Genomic DNA, 21,921 nt, shown 5'->3' with positions numbered 1-21,921 from the left:
TCCAAAGTCCCAAAACCACATCTGGTCTGGGGGTCCGCTGCAGTGCCAGGGGTGCTGAACAACTGCTGCAGCAAACGCAGCAATTTCGTGTTTTCAGCTCTGTGCTTTTTATGCTGATGGCCGTGTGTGTGTGTGTGTGTGTGTGTGTGCGCGCGCATGTCAAAAAAATGTGTCTGTGTGATATTCTCTGGAGGGTTTAGAAGTTGTTTACTGCTTCTCTCTGGGGTTTGGCTACAGCTCTTTCTTTTAACGCGGTGAGACACAGAACATTCTGCCATTGCACCTCCTTTCGGAGTCAATCACACTGAGAACGCTAACTACAGTTAGAGAACCACAGCCATGCTGAATGCTGTAAGCCTTGGATTATCCTGTACAAATTTAAAATGAATACCTGGTGGGGATTCTGCTGTCGTGTTCCACCCAAGTAATCCTAATACTAACATTTACATACAGAAAATACCGCATTAAATGAAAACAATCAAACATGGCAACATGCACACAAAAGAGAGACATATCTCAGAACTTTCTAGTCTCAACAGGTCTACATTATCTACAATGTTGTCGTTTTTCCATTCCACTGTACTGTTGAAACAAGCCACTTAAGAACCCAATGAAGTCGCCTGATGAGCAGTTTTCCTTTTCTAAGCATGTGCTTATGTATTTACAATTAAAACAAAATTTGGGAAGGTACAATTCAATTTTTCAATAGCCAAAAGCTTACTAGGTTTTAGTAGAAACATTCTCATTCTAGAGACTGGACAAAAATCCGGTGAATGATGAATGATTTGCCTTATTGCTCCAATTTCCCAGAATAAAAAGACTGTAAATTTATAAATTTTAGAGTTCATTAGCATGTAAATGCCAAAACTAACCAACATGCATCAAAAGCCACAAAACTCTAATTCTGATTTTATGGAGTCTCTTTATTTCCCGCCAAGTTCCCGTACATCTATCTCATGAATGATCAGAGTTGCTCCAGATAATATTTACTTTTCATGATGAGCTCGTCTTTAGCTAGTAAACCATTTACTGAGTGTGACGTGCTGGTGGCCTATAAATCACCATGCAAAAGGGTAATAAACTCATTTTCATTGATTAATGACTGCCAGTGCGGACTATTTTCTTGTTTTGTCTAAAAGGCAACAGTGACATCATCTGCTGTTTTCCAGCAGAGATCTGCAATCACCGAAATGGCAACTAAAAGGTTTCTGTGTGTGTGTGCATGGCTATGTTTGTCCGTCTGCCTGAAAGAGAACGTCACTGTGTTGTCTGTCTGTTCCCTGGAGATTTATTTGGCTGCACACTTTTGTTCGTATCTGCAATTTGGTGTCTGTGTCATTTCGTCAATTATAGTCTCTAACAAGACATGGATTTTTTATTGGAATGGCTCTCAGAAAACATCCTTATTACCTAAAAGGCATCACTGAGTTGTCTTGATGCATCAGTGCTCCATCTCCAATTACATTAGTCTCAAAAGTATATTTCTGGATGCAGTTTGAAAAAGAAGCATGTCTAATTAAGTGGCTAAAGGCCCATTCACACCAAGGAAGATAACTATTAAAATAACTATAAAGTTTTATAAGGTTTTTTAATGTATTTTTTTTAAAAGAATTCTCTTCTGCTCACCAGGCCTGCATTTAATTGATCTAAAATACAGCAAAAGCAGTAATATTGTGAAATATTTTTACTATTTAAAATAACTGCTTTCTATTTTAATATATTCTAAAATGTAATTTATTCCTGTGATCAAAGCAAAATTTTCAGCGTCATTCCTCCAGTCTTCAGTGTCACATGATCCTTCAGAAATCATTCTAATATGCTGATTTGCTGTTCAAGAAACATTTTTTATAATTATTATTATCATCAATATTTAAAACAGCTGAATACATTTTGTCAGGATTCTTTGAATAGAAAGATCCAAAGATCAGCATTTATCTGAAATAAAAAGCTTTTGTAACATTACACACTATACCATTCAAAAGCTGATGATAAAGACATTTATAATGCTACAAGAGATTTTTATTTCAGAATGATTTCTGAAGGATAATGTGACTAGAGTGATAATGCAAAAAATTCAGCTTTGAAATCACAGGAATACATTACATTTTTAAAACATATTCAAATAGAAAATGGTTATTTTAAACAGTAAAAACATTAAAAATGTACTGTTTTTGCTGTACTTTAGATCAGATAAATGCAGGCTTGGTGAGCAGAAGAGACTTGTTCAAAAAAACATTAAAAATCTTACTGTTCAAACACTTTTGACTGGTAGTGTACATGCACTCATAATAAACAACATTATCATGCATTGGTGTGGGCACTAATTCAGAAAAGCGTTTACATCACCAAAATGGCTCCTCTCCTTCCTTCTTCAGGGATGAAATTTTTGGGAAAAGACTAGTCTGTTATGCCACGGATTTTCATCCACAACCAGATCCAACTACAAAACACACCACCACAATAACAAGAATGCGTCAAATTGGAATCCTGCCTTTTGGCAAAGATTTGCCCGTCTGTAACGTCAACACCCTGGAGGTTTAGCACTTGAGAAAAAGAGAAAAATGATATTCTCATTCTCTCTCTCCTTCTCGGTCTGTCTTTCCCTCCCTTGCTGTCCTGCTCTCTCTCTCTTTTAATGTTATTTTCTGCTCTGTGCAGTGTCTGGCTGGCCCTTGGATTCGTCTCAGACACGGCTCCTCTGAGGCACAGTCAGAGAAGAGGGTACCGGGCCGAAAGCCCCTGCACCGCATCATCCAATTACCCCCGACAGCCTCTGCCTGTGCAGGGATTCCCATGGCCCTCTCTGCCTGCGCCGTTTACCAACCGTTCCTCTCTACGTGCGTCAAACACAACGGCAGAAGACTGCCGAGCATGACCGCGGTTGCAAAACTCGCTGGATCTAACGTTCTTACAGAGCGGAATGTAGTGGACCACGCTCTGATCTTCTCACGTGTCATAAAATCGGCAATGTCAGCAATTACTATGCAAGACTCGCTAGACCTCTGAGGCTTTTTAGGAGCGCACAGCTGCGATGCAATCCTTGGATCAGTCAACTTCGTGGTTTCTCACTCTCCTGCAAAAGAAACATGAGTCCTACCTTTTTCAGACGACCGCCTTTGGTCCCCACAAAGGCCAGAGAGTGGTTCTTGTACACGTAGGCGATAACCGATGTCATTTTGTCATTGGATTCGGAGAACAGTGGAATTCCACGAACCATCTCCGAGACGCCGAGTGGGGCGTTCATATCCAGACCACAGAAGTTGTCGTCGATGGTGAGAAGCTAGAAAGGAGAACGATAAATAATGTTTAATTCATCTATTTAGAGTAGATCTGCATGAGACTAGTCAACTAACTGGAGTCAGTTCTAGTTTAATAGAGAAATGTGATGAACATTAGCAAGGATATGGAAAATGCTACAAATGTTGCAGACAAAGCCATTTCTGTTTTCCTTTGACTAGTTTATGATGCAACATACATGTTTACTGGACCATTTGCAAGGCAGCTTCACAGCAGATACATCATTGTCACTACTTAGCAACAATTCAGCCAGTCATATCTAAAACGGGGTTGTGAGGTTTATCTGATATAAGACCAAGTGCATTTATCATTTCAGGTGGAAAAGCATCTTAAAAAACATCTTTTAAATATGGCATTTCAGGTAATGCCGTGCGACTTTGTGACACGTAACATATGGCTGGGAAAGTTGCCAGTGTCAGCCAGAATGGAGTGATTTACAGCTTCTGATATAGAAATAATAATTTGTTAATGCTTCCATATTTCAGTCTGTTGCGAGGGCTTTGGAAACAACGGCATCCATTGAAACAGCTGCACAGACCTCAGGATAAAATGTCAAACAAATCGAAAGCATGATTAATGATGCCCAGGGCTTTGACTCATTGAGGGCATGAAACCATAACACTTCTCAAGCGCTGCCAAATATGATACGCTCACAGCCTTTAATTCATTCATGAGTGTCTCCTCAGGCTCTGATAAGGCCTGCTCAGAAAAAAAAAAAGTTTGAATGTTAATTTAAACTGATTTTTTGTATTATGCAAATTGATTCATTTAAAATTCTTTATCTTTTCAGAACAAAAGAAAAAATAAAACAATTTAATTTAACTTGAACACGCATTCCTTCTAATTGTTCACTAAATGTGAACAATTACTCATGTTATTCTAAAGAAAAAAAACTCCCAGTATCTATCAAAATTGAGTAACTTGCTCTAAAAGAAAAATCAGCAACATTTTCTGTTAACGCATTGTGCAAAATTAGGGAAAATTTAGAATAAAATTTGACCTTACACAGATATAATGCATACTGCAACATCATAAAACCTTAAATGATGTTCTTTTATTCGGTAAAACGTCAGAAAAACGGATCAGCCGCAGCATCCAAAAAAAAAGAAAGAAAATTTCAATATCTCATGTAAACCTACATGTATGTACTACAAAAACCTCCACTGTTTGTGTATCATCTATAATAGTCTGACCTACACAATGATGTAAGGCACTTTAAAAGGTCTAATTTCACTCTGAAAGCATGACCCATAATTGTCCATCATTAAGCAGCCTAACAGGTGTCTCAAACTGCTTTATTAGCATTAATATTTCAGTTTTTAATGGCATATACTCTCAATTGGATCATAAAATACGAGACAGCTTGAGCTGCGTTTTGCCCCCAGGCACCAACCCACAGCACAGTCCCCAGTGATGAAGTAGGCGAAGGGCAATCCTGAATGATGCCCAGGTTGTGAGAGGAAGCATCTGGATGTACATTATCACTCACAGACTCTTTGTGTATGTACTGATATAATGTACATACTCCCTTGATGACAGTTATATTACTTCTGAAGTGGCATTTATCTTTATAACAACGACTCTTAGCTAATGTTGTTTGAAAATCCATTGCAGGCCAAGGGACAAATCCTTACCGGAGCAGCAAATCGGACCAACCTCGGAGCGACGCGATCAATCAAGTGACCGGATGGGTCTTTACATGCAATATAGCAAATGTCTATTTGTCAGCGGTCAGGAGCTACAAGACCCTTCATTAAGCAAATGGAAGACAGGGGCCGTCTCTCTAAAATGGCGGTTTATGAGTGATCGGCCAAATCGATAGAGAACACCGCACTCAATTCTCAGTTCACTCAATACAAGCCGGAACGAAGAATAAATAGAGAAATGAAGGAGAGAGTAGAGAGGGAGAGAGAACAGGGAAATGTTCAACGTCGTATATGTTTTTTCCCCTCTCTCTCTCTCCGCAGATGTCTGACCTTTAGAAATGTTCTGCTGTCAGCCAAAGCCTGCGTGCCGCTCGGCTCGCCAATGCCAGCCCAGAGTAATGGTGCTCATTTCTAGAGCACGGCTCTTGTTAGAAAGCCGCAGCTACATGAAAGATCTGTTTTCTGCAGTGTTAGTCTTTCTGCAGATGTCTCCTGTCCATATCGGGGGCCATGAATCATCGTGGGTTGTTGAGGCAGCAGCAACCTGCTTCTACGTGCGCACCTGCTTACACACGCAAATAAAAATAAAACTCGACCGCAATCACGGCCTCCAGCACCCTTCATCCTGCTTACACGGGTCAAAATGTGTAAAGGCCCAACGCAGCAGACTGGTAGCAACAGCTACAAAGACTTGCCACCTGAGGTTAAGAAAACTGTGCTAAGAATAAACACAATGACAGTCATAGCTGTGACACAGACTAATGCCTTTTGGCATTGCGGATATTTTATCAGAAAGCCCAGGCCTTTGCATGGCAGGGCGCATATGCCTGTGACACAGACTTGGGGGGGGATGGAGCATGTGTCTCAACGTCTTCTCATTGGCATATGCCACGATATTTCTGGCAAGGTGAACAACATGCCAATCAGACCCTATGTGCTGCAATCTAATGAAATAGGCTTCCTGTCTGTCAACCTTTCAGGAAGCAGACACGTTTTCATTACCTAGCCACATAAACATGACATTTCCTCTCTCTCTCCCCATCCCGATGTAAATAACATCTCTCAACGCTCCATGCGCGAGAGGGGGCGCCCTGCCTGCCACCCTCCTCTACTTCCTCATGTGCTCCATTTCTCTGCCTTTTATGCCTTCTTTTCGTCTACGACTACCTCGCTCGCTCTCAGCGCGAAGCGCACGAACAAGCTGCTGCATTATTGGCAATTTCACGCTGCGCATCTGAAGGTGTAAAGGAGGAGGGGGGGGAATGGTTTGAGGAGCACAACTAAAAGCTTCTGGATCGGCGCAGGTGCAGTTTTTTCATTTGAACTGGTTCCAGACAATGGTGAAGCAGAATCAGGTCATTCGGACCGCTCGCTGCCTGGCTACGTCCTGCAACACAAAGGCAGCTCTGTGTCCCTGGATAGTAAGACAACAAGTGAAATCCAAGCTTTTTAAAAATTTTTTTTTTTAAAGCCCACCCCAAGTCTTTTTGTCCAATCGGAGCACATAGGGGACTAACCTTGAGCATCTGGCAGAAGTAAAAGGAACCCTGGTTGCAGGTCTAGGGCACAAACTACACACTTTTTAGTTCAAAACGCCTTTTGTATTCCTCACTGTTAGCTGAGAGGGCGCAAAACATTTTAATGCGCTATTAATAGATCACAGTTTGATCAAAATGCACAGTTTATGCAAATAAACCCTGATCAGTGCTGCGAGTGTACATCATTCAGATGATGAATCGGCTCTTCAAGAGCTAATTCTGCACAGTCATATAATTACCCTTTCAGAGTCTTTCCTTTTCATGCTCAAGTAATATCTCATGCAGGGATTGTTGTTAGCAACAAAGACATTATTTCCCACAAATCTCAGCTCCGTGTTCGATGTAATTATATCAACACTCAATCAGCTCGGAGAACGGCAATCCTTGTGCTCACACAATCCTGCGGCATTTAAGAGGTTGTTTTTGTGTCCGTTATGCATTTGATTAGGCGCATTCTCTACTTGCTCTGTCTTAATGGTTTCTAGCAGGGTTGAACGATTGATAGACAATCACGCTGGCTCTCCACAGAGATGAACTTTTACGCTGTTCTCCTGAATGGCACTATTATGGATGCACAAAACCACGAATTTTCAAATTCAACCGTTTAGTGGGTTGCCTGAATAATTACTTGAATGTTTTATAATTAGGCTGATTTTGGGTTCACCTGACCCAACATGAAAACCAGGGGGTGGCATCTCTGGCCCTGAAGGTCTACTTTTTTTAGTTTAGTTAGGGAGTTTAGCTCATCTGCCTGTAACTTTTTAGTAAACCTGAAGACCATGATTACCTTGTTCAGGTGTTTTGTTTCTTTGGGTTAGAGTTAAGTTCTGCAGGACAGTGGATCTTGAGGGCCAGAGTTGCCCAACCCTGATCCTGACAGAGATCAAGTGAATACAGCTAGAGTTTCAAGACAATTTAAACTTGGACTGTTTTTAACTTGACAAGTAGGGAGGAGGCATGACCAGACAGCAACGTTTATTTTTTAATTTATTGAGAGATCTTGAATAATCTTGAACACTGTATTCAGCATTATCACCCATCCCTACACTCCATCCTCCTGTACCTCCCCTTCTCCCACGCTTGTCTTTCACACCGCACTTTTGAATTAAAGGCCTCATCATCTCGGTTTCCATCCTGCTGTGGCCTCTACCCAGTGCTGACTTTACTAGAGAACTCAGCTAAGAGAGAGTGAATAGATGTGAGTGATGAATATCGCACAACTATCTGCACGTAATGACATTTAATGACTTAATGACTGTGAACCCTTTTGGTAAGAAAGAGATTCGGCAAGCTTCCGCTTCCATAGCAAAGACCTCCATTTGAAAGCACTTTGCTAGTATTATTTGATCCAACATTGGCCTTTTCTGAGCAATATCACTCCTTCCAACTGAATCTACGAGCTTCAAAGAAATTGTCAAAAGATATCAAAATGAGAGTTAAAAATACAAAAATCAAACCCTGAAATCCCATCTTATGGCACTTCGCTGGCATGAAGATATACAGTAGAGTTCAACATCTAAATGCAGCCACAGGACAGGATTTTCACAGATCTGTGATGGTATCTAAAAAGCAGATGAGTTATGAAGCCTTCTCACATCTGCTCTACACCTCCTCGAGCTGCTTTAAACATATTCATGTAAAAAAATTTTTTTTTAAAGTCATCTGCAATACCTACCGGAAGTAAATGGAAACTGTCAGATTTCTGCGATTACAACATTTATGCAAAGCTCAGGAGACCAATCAGAAAAGAGTCATTTGTTTGATTTGGTTGAGTAAAGCTCAGTGACAAAAACGCATTCAGCAGATGTCAATGATGTCACCGAATATCATTCTTTGTGGATCAATGAAACCCCTGGGATGTGAAATGTCAGCACTTATGAAGAAAGAGGTTGTGTTTGCATTTGTGTGTTCTTAAGCCATTGTTTGAGGTCATGTGTTGGATGGATATGAAAAATTCATGCATGTATGAAATGCTGAAGGCAGGGTATACTGCACACTGTGTTTTCTGCGATCTCAACAGTCAGAAGCAACACAACGGCAACGCAGCTCGCCGCTTGAGAGTGTTTGTAGCTGTGCTTGAGTACACATTCCTATATGTCAACATGCGTGTACACGCATGTGTAGAACTACATAAGGTTTATGATGGCTCCAACGAATGAAGAAAAGGTGCTAAAATTGACGTACTGCTAAAGAAACATCCAACAAGTTCTGGAGCGCATAACCTTTTCACATCTACATGTAAAGTGAGTTTAGTCTGATTAGGAGATAACGATCTTATGATGGATTATGACCTTTGCTGCAGTAGTTACGATGGGAGACGTAATTACTGAGGCCAATAAAGCTGGAGATAGACTTTAATGAATGGAAATGCACTGTGCACAGTGCAAGTGACTGATTAAAACCATGTCACACCGTCCCATAAAGTGGTTCTCCCAGAAAGCGTCACCAAAGAGGAAACTTGGCGAGGAACTGGATCCATGTTAATGAAAAATCAAGAGATCTCAGAGGGACTGCAGTATTTCAGACTGATAAGCTAGCATGTTTTCCAATTCAGAGTTGCACTCATTAATTTTACCTACATTTCACACAAAAAAATTAAGCACGGCTCACACAGAAACTTAAAACCAGCTTGCTGTTGGCCAACAGAGTGAATTTGCATGAAATTTAAACCCATTGCAAAACCTGCATGGAAAAATGTTTCGCCCTAATGCCCTAATTGTTAATAGCACACTTTTAGAATAGCAGAATTATCTGAAACCGTTTGCTTTTGTGTAACGCTGCATGTCAGTAGAAGTCCAACATGACTGCTAGATCAACGCAACAGTAATTACAAAGTGCACCTTTAATGGGAAGAAAAAAAAAAAAAAAAAGAAGTACGACTAGCAGTTGGAAACTAACAAGAACTGACAGCCACTTCGATAAAATGAGGTCTAAAAAAAACTGATCTGTCTAGGAGAGTGAAAAGCGCTAATTATTTAGCAATAATATGTAATGAGCATGCAGAGAGACTGACAGCTGTAGGGGAAAGCCTATAGCCTGATTTTAATGACTTATAATTGAGATGATTATGAATAATAATGAGACCGATCTTAATTTAAAATGTTCTTATCTCTCTGACCGCAATGTCTCTATTAGCGAGACTGAGGTTGAGAAAAATGCATAAATTAACCCAAAAAAAAAAAACCTATTAGTGTGTGCTGCCCTTGTTTGCTTGAATATATCACTCCAGGAGACGAGAAGGGTGAATTTACTGTGCCAGACTCATTTTCACACCATTTCTTTCTGCTGACATAGGGAACATGGGGCGTTGGCAGATTATTTTTTATAGGTCAGATGTCAACAAAGAATGATCTATAGACACCAAGACTTCCACACTGATACATTCATTATGTGATACTGCCATGCACATTTGTATCATCACAAGCACTTCAAAATTATCTTCTCCCTTACTAGGATTTGTAACTGACAAGAGATATAAAATCTCAGTATTAGCAGGAATAGTATTAACGAAGACACACCTGAAGCAAAATGGGACACAAGACAATGGACATAAAAGTCTGTAAATAAACATTAAAATATTTGGCCCTGCAAAAACAGAACAATACAATTGATTTGTTTTTGTTTGAAATAAAAAGCATGGCAGGCAGTGACATTCCAGTCAATCACAAATCAAACCCATACACTTTAAAAGCAAAAAAATAAATAAATACAAACATCAGAACGCCTTTTGTTTTTCAGGTTTGAACACTCATCTGTCTGGGCCCAAAGGCACTTGGGAAGTCTGAGAGATGTTTGGCACAACCGAAGCTACAGTAGTCTTGAGCAAGCTTCAGATCTCTGCCTCTGCATTTGGATTCCCCTTCGGTGTGTCTGATCTTTAAATAGCAGCACACAGCTGCCAGTTGTAACCCTGTGGGAGTAAAGCTGTGAGCATGACTTATCGAACCCTGGACTTGGGATTAAGAGAACATGGGCCTGACTTCAAATCTCATGAACGCATATCTGCATAGGGCAAATAATACGTTCGCTGACTGTGTGGGGAGAGTGGGGATAATATTTATTACAACATTTTTTTTGTTTTTTGTACATAAAGTAGAAAAAATCTAAAATAGTAAGGCATGGAACATAATTAAGAGCTCATGTCACATATAGTGGTGCATATTTCAAAGAGACACAATCTCTTCTTAATGAGGGTGACAGCATGACCATTGTTTGTGTATTGACCACGCCTCTGTGTATGTGCGTGAGAGATGACTTCATTACCGCCATCTAGAAAGATTTAGTCTAAGTCTGTTTTAATGAACTGATGAAGATGGCTAGTCTGTCTCGCGTAGTGAAATGCACACCCTTTCTTTTGTGAGTTTGTGTGTGTGCACATGTCATGTTTGACATTACCAGTGCCCCTTCATGCAGTCTGACTGCCCTAATGAGCAGTAGGGTTGCTCATCTGTTCATTAATTGGGAAAAAAAACACCATGAGAGCTTGAAAGAGTCAGCACAGAGTACTGCTGCTGCCTCTGCAAATACATTTCTGAATTTACCATGGTAACCATAGTTACTTGTTATTACTACAGTAAAACTATGGTAATGTGACATTAGCCATCACTTTAAATAAAAAAAAAATGACAGGAAAAGCTGCTCGCAGAAGTTTAAAAGACAGACGCAATGCAACAGAACACAGGTGTCTCGATGCGTTTTACAAAGTTGAACTTGACACGCCATCCTAAACGTGGCACATGGTGCAAGACGCAGTGAGACACATTGCAACAGCCACAGACGCCCTCTAGCACATTATTGTTAAAAAAGAAAACATTTTTGTAGTGCTGTCAAACGATTAATCGCATCCAAAATAAAGGTTTTTGTTTACATAATGTGTGTGTACTGTGTATATTTATTATGCATATATAAACACACACACGGTATACATTTAAAAAAATATTTACATGTATATATTTATATTCACAATTTATATTATATAAAATATTTAATACATAAACATAACATTTTTCTTAAATATATACACGTGTGTGCATTTATATATATATACACAACAAATATACACAGTACATGCTCATATATTATGTAAACAAAAACTTTTATTTTGGATGCGATTAATCGTTTGACAGCACTACATTTTTGAAAGAAACTCTTGCTAAAATTATAGAAGAAATGCCATTAAAGCAGTAATGGAATTCATGCCAAATATTCTCACTGTTGGGTCTCAGCAAGATTAGATCATAGTTCATATATTTTTCTATATTATGTTTGATATACATCTAAAATAATAAAAAAGCTATTCATCCATGTCATCTGCCTGCACATGATACATCACGATGACTGCTAGTAAAGACCTGAATTTTGGACAGAACTAGAGATATATCTCATATGAGCTAGGCTTACATTATGCTATGATTTTTCACAGCATAATATCCTTATCGTTTGCGGAGGGCACAGAGAGGATATTAAGATATACATCACTTTCATATCTTCAGCGAACCTGCATTACTATCATGTCATGTTGATGTAATGTTTGCAGAGGGCTGAATATTGAGAGAATGTTATCTTCACATTCATGAAGAGGGGCTTGCTTGATCTCACTGCGCTTCTCTGCTTACTTAATTAGACTTTCATATCAGGAAAGTCAAAAAGCTACCGAGTCGCTACCAGGTTTGTTTCCATCTTTTTTCTTTCTTTCTTGCTTCTTGATTTGTGCTGAGAAGATTGTATATTTTTGGTAAATGATGACAAGCAATATTCCAGCAATATTCCAACTCGGCAGCAGTGAGTTTTTCATACATTATTGAAAACACAAACCCATCTGAGACCAACAACTGCAATTCTTGTAAAATCATCCGAGTGATATTAGCGAAACATCCATCACCCCCACTAAGATAGGAGGTTCATGTGCCGTTTTCTCACTCCTGTCATTCCGCACTTTTTATCTTGTCAATGTGGTCCCATTGAGTGCAGACTCAGGAATACCACAGCCCAAGAGCGTTTAACTTCAGTCACAGAACCACCTGAAAGATATGTCATTCTTTTTTGCCCTGGGACACTTTCGAGTATATGTGTGTTTGTGGGTGTTTTTCTGAGACACATGAGTGTCTGAATGCATCCGTCTATGAGCATGTGCTTTTATTCATAGGTGAGTCAGCGCAATCGTGCCCATGTTTCTGCTGCCTGTGGGTGTTTGGAAGCTGCTTTATAACTAATGTAGTCTGCTCACTGTGAAAGACATCATGAAACAGCATTCACAACGCATTCAACTTCCATAATGTACCATATATTTAGGTGACGCAATATTCTGTGGCAAGCAAATATAGGATGAGGCTCAGTTTTATCCATTGGGATGTAATTTTACCATAAAAAGTGGGCACTGTTGTGATAATTTACAATATAATTTGTTAAGGTTATCTTTCTCCCCACCCACAGTCTTGGTTAAATCTGCAGACATGACAGCTCATTACATAGAAAAAGTCATAATATTTTAAGCATAAATATTACACATTATAAACATAAATATATAACTACATAAATATTAAAAATGATTATAAATAAATATATTGATATAAATATAAAACACTAATATTAATATTTAGTTATCAGCCATGACATAACCATTGTAAATAGTCAATATTAATATTTCCCATTTAGTCAAAATAAGTGAACATTAAAAACAACAATTTTTAACTCTACAAGTGAATTTGGACACAGTATAAGTTTACAAAAAATAGATTTTTTGGATTTAAAAAAAGGAAGAAAGAAATAGATTTTGATTACAAATATTTGAAAAATATAATATATATATATATATATATATATATATATATATATATATATATGGGGTGTAACAGTTCGGTTCAATACGACACGGTGTCACGATTCGGTAAGTTTTCGATAAGGGGGGGGCGGGGTAATTGGTTACGTCGCAATGTTGGAAATATGCCGGTGAACATCTTAATTTCAGTCAATTCACTATAAGCAGAAAGTGAAAGTAAAACCGGAATGACGGAGTAATGACGGAGCTTTCGGCATCTGACGCCACTTATTCTCTCAGAGACGACGAGAGATGAATCTCCTTCAACATATGCTGATAACGATATAGGCTATAGTCGTTTTCATTTATTCCCTTAATATTTCTCTTGTGATCCGTACATAGTGGAAAAAAAAAAAAGAGAAGAAACGTATTTCGTGTTAAACAGGTTGTTTTTGAAAGTCGGTGCTTGAAATAAAAGCTTATTTCACTGATTTTTATTGATGACTGTAGTGTTAATATTTTAATTATAGGACTATAATTTATTGTATAGACCTGTTTTAAAAGACCTTTTTTAAAAACATTTTAATTGAGGAGTAAATAGCCTAATCTTATCCTTGCAGCATGTCAGTTATGTGATAATTATTGCGGGGCAAATTAATTGTAATTTTAATTTAATAATAAAAGTAACTTAATAGGTCTAATAAAAGTAAGAATGTAACAGGCCTACTTTAATTGGAAATGCCAAATGCTCTTAATATTGCCAATAATTGATGTTTTTGACAATATCTCTGGCTATCGTCGATACAGATCATCGTCTTTCAACGCACCACAGCAAGGGGAGGTCACGGGGCAGACAGCACGTTGCCTGTTACGTCGTTTGGGCTGCGTTGTTGAGCGCAGTGGCACTGAGAACATTATATTTGACACATTTTAAGCTTTTATTTGCCAAACGTAATAGGACTAGTCCAACGAATAGTTCGGTTTGTAATGCGTACCGAACCAAAAGCCTCGCACCGAACACGCCTAATATATATATATATAATAATTTGATGAAATACTGTGTTCTTCATAATAACATAAATCAAAAATCACGAAGCTCTGGTAAATCCTGCCTAAGACCAGGAGCATTTATTAAAGTAAATAGGGGAAATGTTAATTTCATGTTGTCTTTAATAAGCCTGTGTAATCATGTGTTTGCATATTTCCGTGTTTATATTTGTGTGAGAGATCTAACAGCTCTCGGAGAAGATAATTTAAACAGTAACAGAGCATTTATCAGTCTCAGATATAATGTGTTTGAGCTCACTTGTTTTTTTCTCTTCCCCAATCAAACACTTGCCTGGCTTTTAAATGAGGAGCTAGTAGCCATAGTTACCGGAGGAGGAGACACAGGCCATCCATCTCTCTCTCCTCACTGTGACGCTCTCTCTTTAATTTATGCTGCAGTGGCCATACTGCAGCGCACGCAAAAATGGCACCATTCCTCAACATAACTCCTTTCCTTCCTCCCTCTCTAGCCGTACACTTATCACGACAGCACTCTCTCACAGTCTGCTTCACATTTATTCTTGTGTGTGTGAGTGCCTGTAAGTGTGTGTGTCAGTTTCACTCCCACCTCAGTTCACACACACATCCTCTACACATCAGGAAAAACTTGACAAAAATCGCACCCTTTACGCATAAACCTTCATATTACCTCATTTACCACCTTAAGAAAGGCACATTGGCAGTATTACGGAACAGTAATTGTAAAATCATATAATGACATACCATGGTATTTACATGCTACTCCAAGGTACTTCAAAGGAATGCTAAAACAATGGAATCTTTCTTGTAAATGCCTGAATAGCTCATTCTATTGCTGCAGCGTTTGACCTGACGCTATTCAACCAGCACTGATGTTTCTGAAAGGAGCAAGAATTCGTTGGGTCTGGTGCTGAGCGGTATGTGTGGTAATAATTCATTTATTCCCTGGCTGGAATTCAATAAAGTGTTATTATAATAATAGTTTGATTCTTTGAGTAAGGCACTTTCACATTTCTACAGCTTGGCTGTGTATTATCAATATGTCTAGAAAAACTGAATCCCCACTGAGTATCATAGCCTAAAGGAGACATTGTAAAAAAGTGACAAACATTTTGACCTTATTTTGAGGGAATTTCTGGAACAAATTAATTATTATAACCAAAATATTAGTAATTACGTTGTCACTGCTGTGAGAATTAAATTAAGAAAAATACAACATAGAAAAATAGGCCAAAAAAAATGTGACCTGCATTTATACAGATATAGTGATCAGATCTACTGCAAGATAAAATATCATTGTCCTTCTGTAAATATTAGTTTAAAATGCAGACTGAAATTGGAAAGACAAATTCTCCAATTCATTTGGCCCAAACACCCACAGTTTAAAATACAAGCTTTTTGCTTTCAAAACAGTCAGCTTCCAAGAAACCATTAAAAATGTCACTTTATTTTGATACTTTGTCCTGAGTTGTCAAAACACTTGTTATAAGCACAGCTAGTGGTAATTGATCAAAAGTGGTATTGTATTGCTAGTGGGCACTACCTCATACGTGTGCCTTTATCCGACCAAAATTAGATCTACGCTCTGGTAAAAACTTGAATGGTCTCGTTTCAAAAACTTCAATTTGTATACAATTTGATGACTAGCCCTGAATGTAATAGCAGTGTTCACATCAATCATTGTGAGTCATAGTGTGTTACTATAGTAACTGTCACAAGTAGAATTGTTCCACTAATGGCAGGTAAGCAGGGGTGTGCTGAATGTACTCACCGCGCTACTGCACGAGATGTCTTTCACTTTGAGCCAAGCGAGATCCAGGGTTCCCTCTCCTTTATAGCACGACTGCAGCCGGTCCTTAATTCTTTCGTTAATTTCTTTCAGAGTGAACACGCATAGAGCCGACTCCTGAGATGACTCCTTGGGCCTCCTTTTCTGTCCTTTGGAGAACACGGCATAAAGGATGTCATCATCGGGTCCTATGCCCAGCGAACGTGCCAGGATGGTACCTGCCTTGGACAGGTAGGCCGCCTGCAGGAGGCGATACTCAACCCCACCCTTAACACAACCGAGAGGAACCTCAACGTACGAGTTAAATGCAGTGTCGTCCTTGCAGAGTCGCACCAGTTTGGAAGTGTACACCTGTTCACGCCCGGCCGAGGATGACCCAGTTGTTGGGCCTCCTCCCATTTCGGGTTGCAATGTGAGAAAATACACAAAATTTCCACTGCTAAACCCATATATGTAATAGATGTCAAAGTCTGGTACCACCGTGAATGTATCCGATGGGATTTTAATCATGGAGGCAACAAATTCATCATGGAAGACGTAGGCGAACATCCCATCCTCCTCAGAGTTACGGGTGAGCTTACGACTGGATATCGTCGGGAAGTACTCCGGTCTTCCATCGACAGCTGTGGCCACGAACAGCTTATCAGGCGAGGCGTCACCGTAAGACACAATGACCCCAAAAACGGAGCCACTCTCGTTGACGCCAGAGAGGTAGTGCTCTTTTTTATGGAAGGGCTCTCCAAGCTTAAAGAGATCATCCAGGCGGAGAAGTTTGCAAATACCCTGGTACAGGCTGCCGCAGGCCAGCAGCCGGTTCTCACGGTAGTCCATGAGCAGCATCTTGTTGACGTTGTTGGTCAACGTGAGTGGTTCGCTACAAGGCTGCACTATACGGGGCGGGTAGCAGTTCCGGTTATCCTCATCTGGACCGGTCTGATGTGACACCTGTACGTCCAACCCAGATGAGAGTTTGTAGATGCGGTTCACTGCCCCAAGGTACACATTTCCATTTCTGTGGTCCACCGCAAGATGGTTAAAGGTCCATTCAGGGTATTCCACCTGGAATGTGCTGTATTTCTCATGTACTCTGGATGCCGCTGAAGGCTGTTGTGGCCTCGTAGCCACGAGGGGGACCAGCTGGACAATGATGCAGCAAGAAAAAGTGAAAAAGTTCAATCTCCTGTTGTGGGAAGCCATTGTCCTGTTGCCTTATGGGAAGAGTGTTTCTGTCCACTACTTGCTACCTCTGCTCTGTATCAGTATTCAGGCTTCTCGTGAAGTTGGGGACATTCTGTACCTGCACAGAGAGAAAGAACAGAAGAATGTTAGCATTAAAGATATTAGCATTAGCCTCGACAGCAATGAAACTGGATACCAAAATTCACTGTATCCTCTACAAAAGACTCTCAGAGAAGGAGAAAGGAAGACAAATTATTAAAGCCACATGACAGTTTTCCTACCATTTTAAAAGCGCACAAGTAATTAGAAAGAGAAAGAGAGGTGGAAAAGGGCACTCTGGGAGCTCGCACAGTTGGCATGAATGGATGCCATTCTCAATGGGATAATACATTTTCCCCAGGAGTTAACAGCTAGGATGGGCACAATTTCTCTGCCTGTGCCCCACCTCACAGCCGGACCTCTGGCCCTCTAATTGATTTTCCCCTCAGTATGCGATTTGCATGCTTTGCCGATTTTCTTCTATCTTTCCAGATAGCGCAGTTCACCTGCTGACACAGCTGAAGGAGAGGCAGAGCTCACAGTCATGCCTGCAATGTCTGAGTAGTGGTGGGACCACAGGGCCAATTAGATGGAATTGCTAATGGCTGCACAAAAGACAAGGGACAAGTTTGCTTATACTCGAGTAAAATAAGCAACTTTTGACTCTGTAGTGTTGAGCAGTACAAATGCTAAAGGTCTGAACATGAATGTATACAGAGTATGGTATATAAAAGCCTTATTTTTAGTTGTAGAGAAAGCTAGTAGTGGTACACTAGGCCGGCACTTAACTGCGGAGGTTCACAGCAGATGTGAAAATCACTGCCTAGCCGTTGTAGTGGGCATTAAGACGTTATGCAGAGTAAAGGGTATGGACTCCACAGTAATGATTAACCATTGAAACAGAAAGCAGAGACGCACTAGGGGAGGGAGCGTTAGCCCACTCAGAGGCATAAGAGAGTAATAAAGAGTTCGGTACACTTTCCATTCTGTGTGAGAATGGTCCTGCTGCAGCTGTGTTCATGTGCATAGAAGAGAATGGTTTGAAATACAGTAGTGCGTGTAATCTGAGCAGTGGGGGATAATGTTCTCTGATAGAAAAGTCTAGCAAAGAACCACTTCAAAACACTACAGCAGGTATCATTTACTAGCGATTACTTTTAAAGTGGGAGAAAACGGAGATGTGAGCCGAGGTAAAAACATGCATGAGGAAATGGTGGTCTTGTAAAGCTGAATCAAAACACAAATTATGACCCCTCGGCTCGTTGGTGGGTTCAAACAGCAACCGAAAGACGAATCAACATCCGTCCCATAAAGAAATCACATGTAGAAGCTCTATAATTAATTTGTTTTTGTTTTGTTTTTTTTTTTTTTTTCACAGACAAAGTAGAGACACAACGAGAAACTATATGGGGAGAAGATGGGAAACAATGGGATGAGGACTTAAAACTATATCTCCCATACGAATACTATGGCTAAATGGACCAGTAGCTTGTTTACTAACCATTAGGCTATAGCTCCAATAACTCTCTGAAATATTAATGTGTAGGTATCAAACTACTGTAAAATAAGCAGCTTGGTTTGCTAGAGGCTTTTCGGTGCATGGTTGGATGTTAAGAGCAAGTATCCATGCCAATCCATGGTGGTAAAATATTTAAAAATGCATATAGTGTTGGGCTTTAGGATCAGCTAATCTGCAAGGTCATCCAAAAACAGGGGTTTATAATTCTAGCATCTTCCCATAGGTTGCTTTAGGAGATTGCCAGTTGGACTGGATACAGCATTCCCAGTATCTTGAACAGGAAACATGAGTTGACCTCCAGACCGGAGATACTCCAACAGTCCAGCATGTTGCCAATAGAAAACCAGTTCTTCTATTGGAAAGCTTGCTTACAATACACACACACACACACACACACACATATATACATGGACTGGAGACCACATGCTGAGTAGCCACATCAAAGAGTGCTAATGAATTCATGTTTAATACCACACACAAGCAGCATCTCTGGGAATGTGAGGAAACGGCACATTTAGGGTTTAAGCTGTGTGTGTGTGTGTGTGTGTGTTCACTTGATAAATAATTGGATATTCATGCTTCTCATTCCAGTTCTTTGTCTTTCTAGGATACAACTGCGACAGTGAAGTCTCACTTGATGTAGTTTCTTTTGTGCCTCCAGAAAACCAGCACAAATAATCAGACTAACACAGCAATAACAAGAAAATGTGTAATTGTGAGTCAAAGGCATTTTTGAAAGGACTGGACTACAGAACTGGAAAAAGCTCTGTGCTAAAGGCAAAAAAAAGCAAGATAGAGATATATTGATTTCAATTTATTATGAGCTACATGAAATAAAACAATCTAGACTTCAAAATCCAGTCAAAAAAAAATTCTTAAGCATCATTGTAAGTCCATTTGCATTATTACACTACCTTCTGACATCTCAGATTGAATCTGCTGTAACAAGCCTATGTTTCCCTGTCCAGGCTGTCTCATTCATGGCCTTCTGGCTAAAATGAGCACCAATTGCCAAGCACCATACGCTCCACACTGGGCATCAGTATGGCAAACTGAGTTGACACCAGGCTGCTTAAATCCTGGCTTCAAGTTGGGTGGGTGGATACTGGCAGTGGTAGACTCTCTATTTTCATGCTACTTTTTGCATTTCGAGCTAAACTCCAGGCCATCTGAGTGTCAAATGAGGTCAAGTGAAGGTCTCAGAGACCAGTTGGCGGCATTAATTGACATAGGTCCAAAAAAACCAATGGGAAAAGAATAAGCAACTAAATTCACCTAAGACCAGAGTGTTTGACTGGAGCCTTTCCAGGCTTTGCAAACACTCGACCTTGAATTTCATCAGATGTGTGTGGGAGGGGGTGGGGGGGCCAAGGGCATCTGAACAATCCCGAATTTATCCTCCCTGATCTAAGAGCATTATCTCAGAACAGTGCAATTCAACTTTGATTACAGCATGTCACAAAATCTCATACTCTTTGACACCCGCACAGGCAAAATCACGCATACACACAGACGCTTACGCACACATCCTCCTGTTCAACTTTCATTAGCACAGCCTGCGCTCCTCATCCCTCTATGGACAGATGGAGGGATTCATCCCTGATGTGGGTCTGAAGGAAAGGGCGACAGAAGGATGCTAGGAAGAAAAGGAGTTATGTTTACACACCGAGCACATACAGATAAGGGTTTTTAATTATCTACAGCCCTCCCAGGGGGTTGAAGGAGCTCCGCCCACCAAAATCTGATGGGACACCAGGATGTTCAAAAGAAAGAGAGCAACAAAAAGTATACACAAATAATGTGTAATTCACTTACTCTTCAATGTCAATTAAAATTGACTAAAATAATATGGAAATTTAAGGGCCAACGCATCTATAAAATCAGATTTTCAATACATTTATCATGGACAAAAATAATTCACAATAACAATATTATATAGATAGATATCAAAGCACTTTTCACACGGAAGTCGCTTTCAAACTTTTGTTGGTCAGCACAGCACAAGGTCAAAGTGACGTTAGCACTAGTGCACTGTCATTTGAATTATTGTATTATTGTACTTGTCATGAACTAATGTGGTGTTTGATGTCTGCATGGATCAAACTTACTCAGTTATTTACAGAATTCATCAAAACTACAGCTCTCCCTCAATCGTGGCATTTCAAAGCAATGGATTGAGACCAAACGCTGGTCAGACAAATCCAGTGGATCTGAGAGACATGTTGACATCTGCCTGTCCTCGCTCTCTCTCCCATTTCCTTCTTTCTATTTCCTCCCTCGCTCTGATCAGAGGGACCGTAATCCTCCACAGCAGCTCTCGGTTCAAACAGACTCTGTCAACCGCTTTCCATCCATCTTCCTCTCCCTCGCTCACACATATACACAAATCACTTCCCTTCGCTTTTGCACACAAATGCATTTTTCCCTTCTCACACCTTTATCAAACAAGTCAGGGTCTCACTCCAAGATGAAAACGTGTTTGTCAGGGGTGCTTTCTGCCTTGAGCGGGCACATGTCTCTTGCAGACCATAAAAAAATACTGCTGTACTGGCTAACACACACACACTTCACACAGACTCACATGGAAATGATAAACGATCAGATAAAGATACACACTCAATCATGCATAGAAGCACATCAACATACCTTCTCTTTCCCACTCGGTCCACCCGCTCGCTATCTGTGCTGATGCCCAGTGTCATGGGCGTTGACTGCACTGAATGTTATCTCTTCAGATAAAGATGTTTCGATACTGTTAAGAGGCCTATTGAAGAGCTACTGATCCTTACTGTCATTATCCTGTTATTAGGTTAGACTCCGAACTGCTTCCTGTAGCTGCTTGCCATGCCCAGCTCACCATATAAACAAATGTCTTATTTGTCACTCATTATTATGACTAGATGAGGTCTTGTATTCAATTAACTGATGTCTCAGGAAGACCACAAAGAAGTGTGTAATGTTAAAGGGACAGTTCATTCAATTCTGTCATCATACACCAACTCTAATGTAATTTCAAACTGCATGACTTTCTTCTGCAGAACACAAAAAAATATTTTTCAAAATATCATCTTTTGTGCACCACAGAAGAGAGTGAATAAATGAAGACTTTTTTGAAGAATTATCCATTTTAA

At 39.9% G+C, this 21,921-nt stretch overlaps 1 protein-coding gene across 1 annotated transcript in view; it reads right to left on the bottom strand.

The window, feature by feature from the left end:
- plxna4 (plexin A4) overlaps positions 1 to 21,921 on the bottom strand; it is a 220,393-nt gene that overhangs the window by 185,263 nt on the left and 13,209 nt on the right. Inside the window, 2 exon segments of the mRNA XM_058773276.1 lie at positions 3,098 to 3,280; positions 16,036 to 17,350. Coding sequence (XP_058629259.1) covers positions 3,098 to 3,280; positions 16,036 to 17,250 — 1,398 coding nt within the window. The 5' untranslated portion in view covers positions 17,251 to 17,350.

This window comes from Onychostoma macrolepis, chromosome 04, assembly GCF_012432095.1.
Source record: "Onychostoma macrolepis isolate SWU-2019 chromosome 04, ASM1243209v1, whole genome shotgun sequence".
NCBI lineage: Eukaryota > Metazoa > Chordata > Actinopteri > Cypriniformes > Cyprinidae > Onychostoma > Onychostoma macrolepis.
This window is presented reverse-complemented; position numbering and strand designations above follow the sequence as displayed.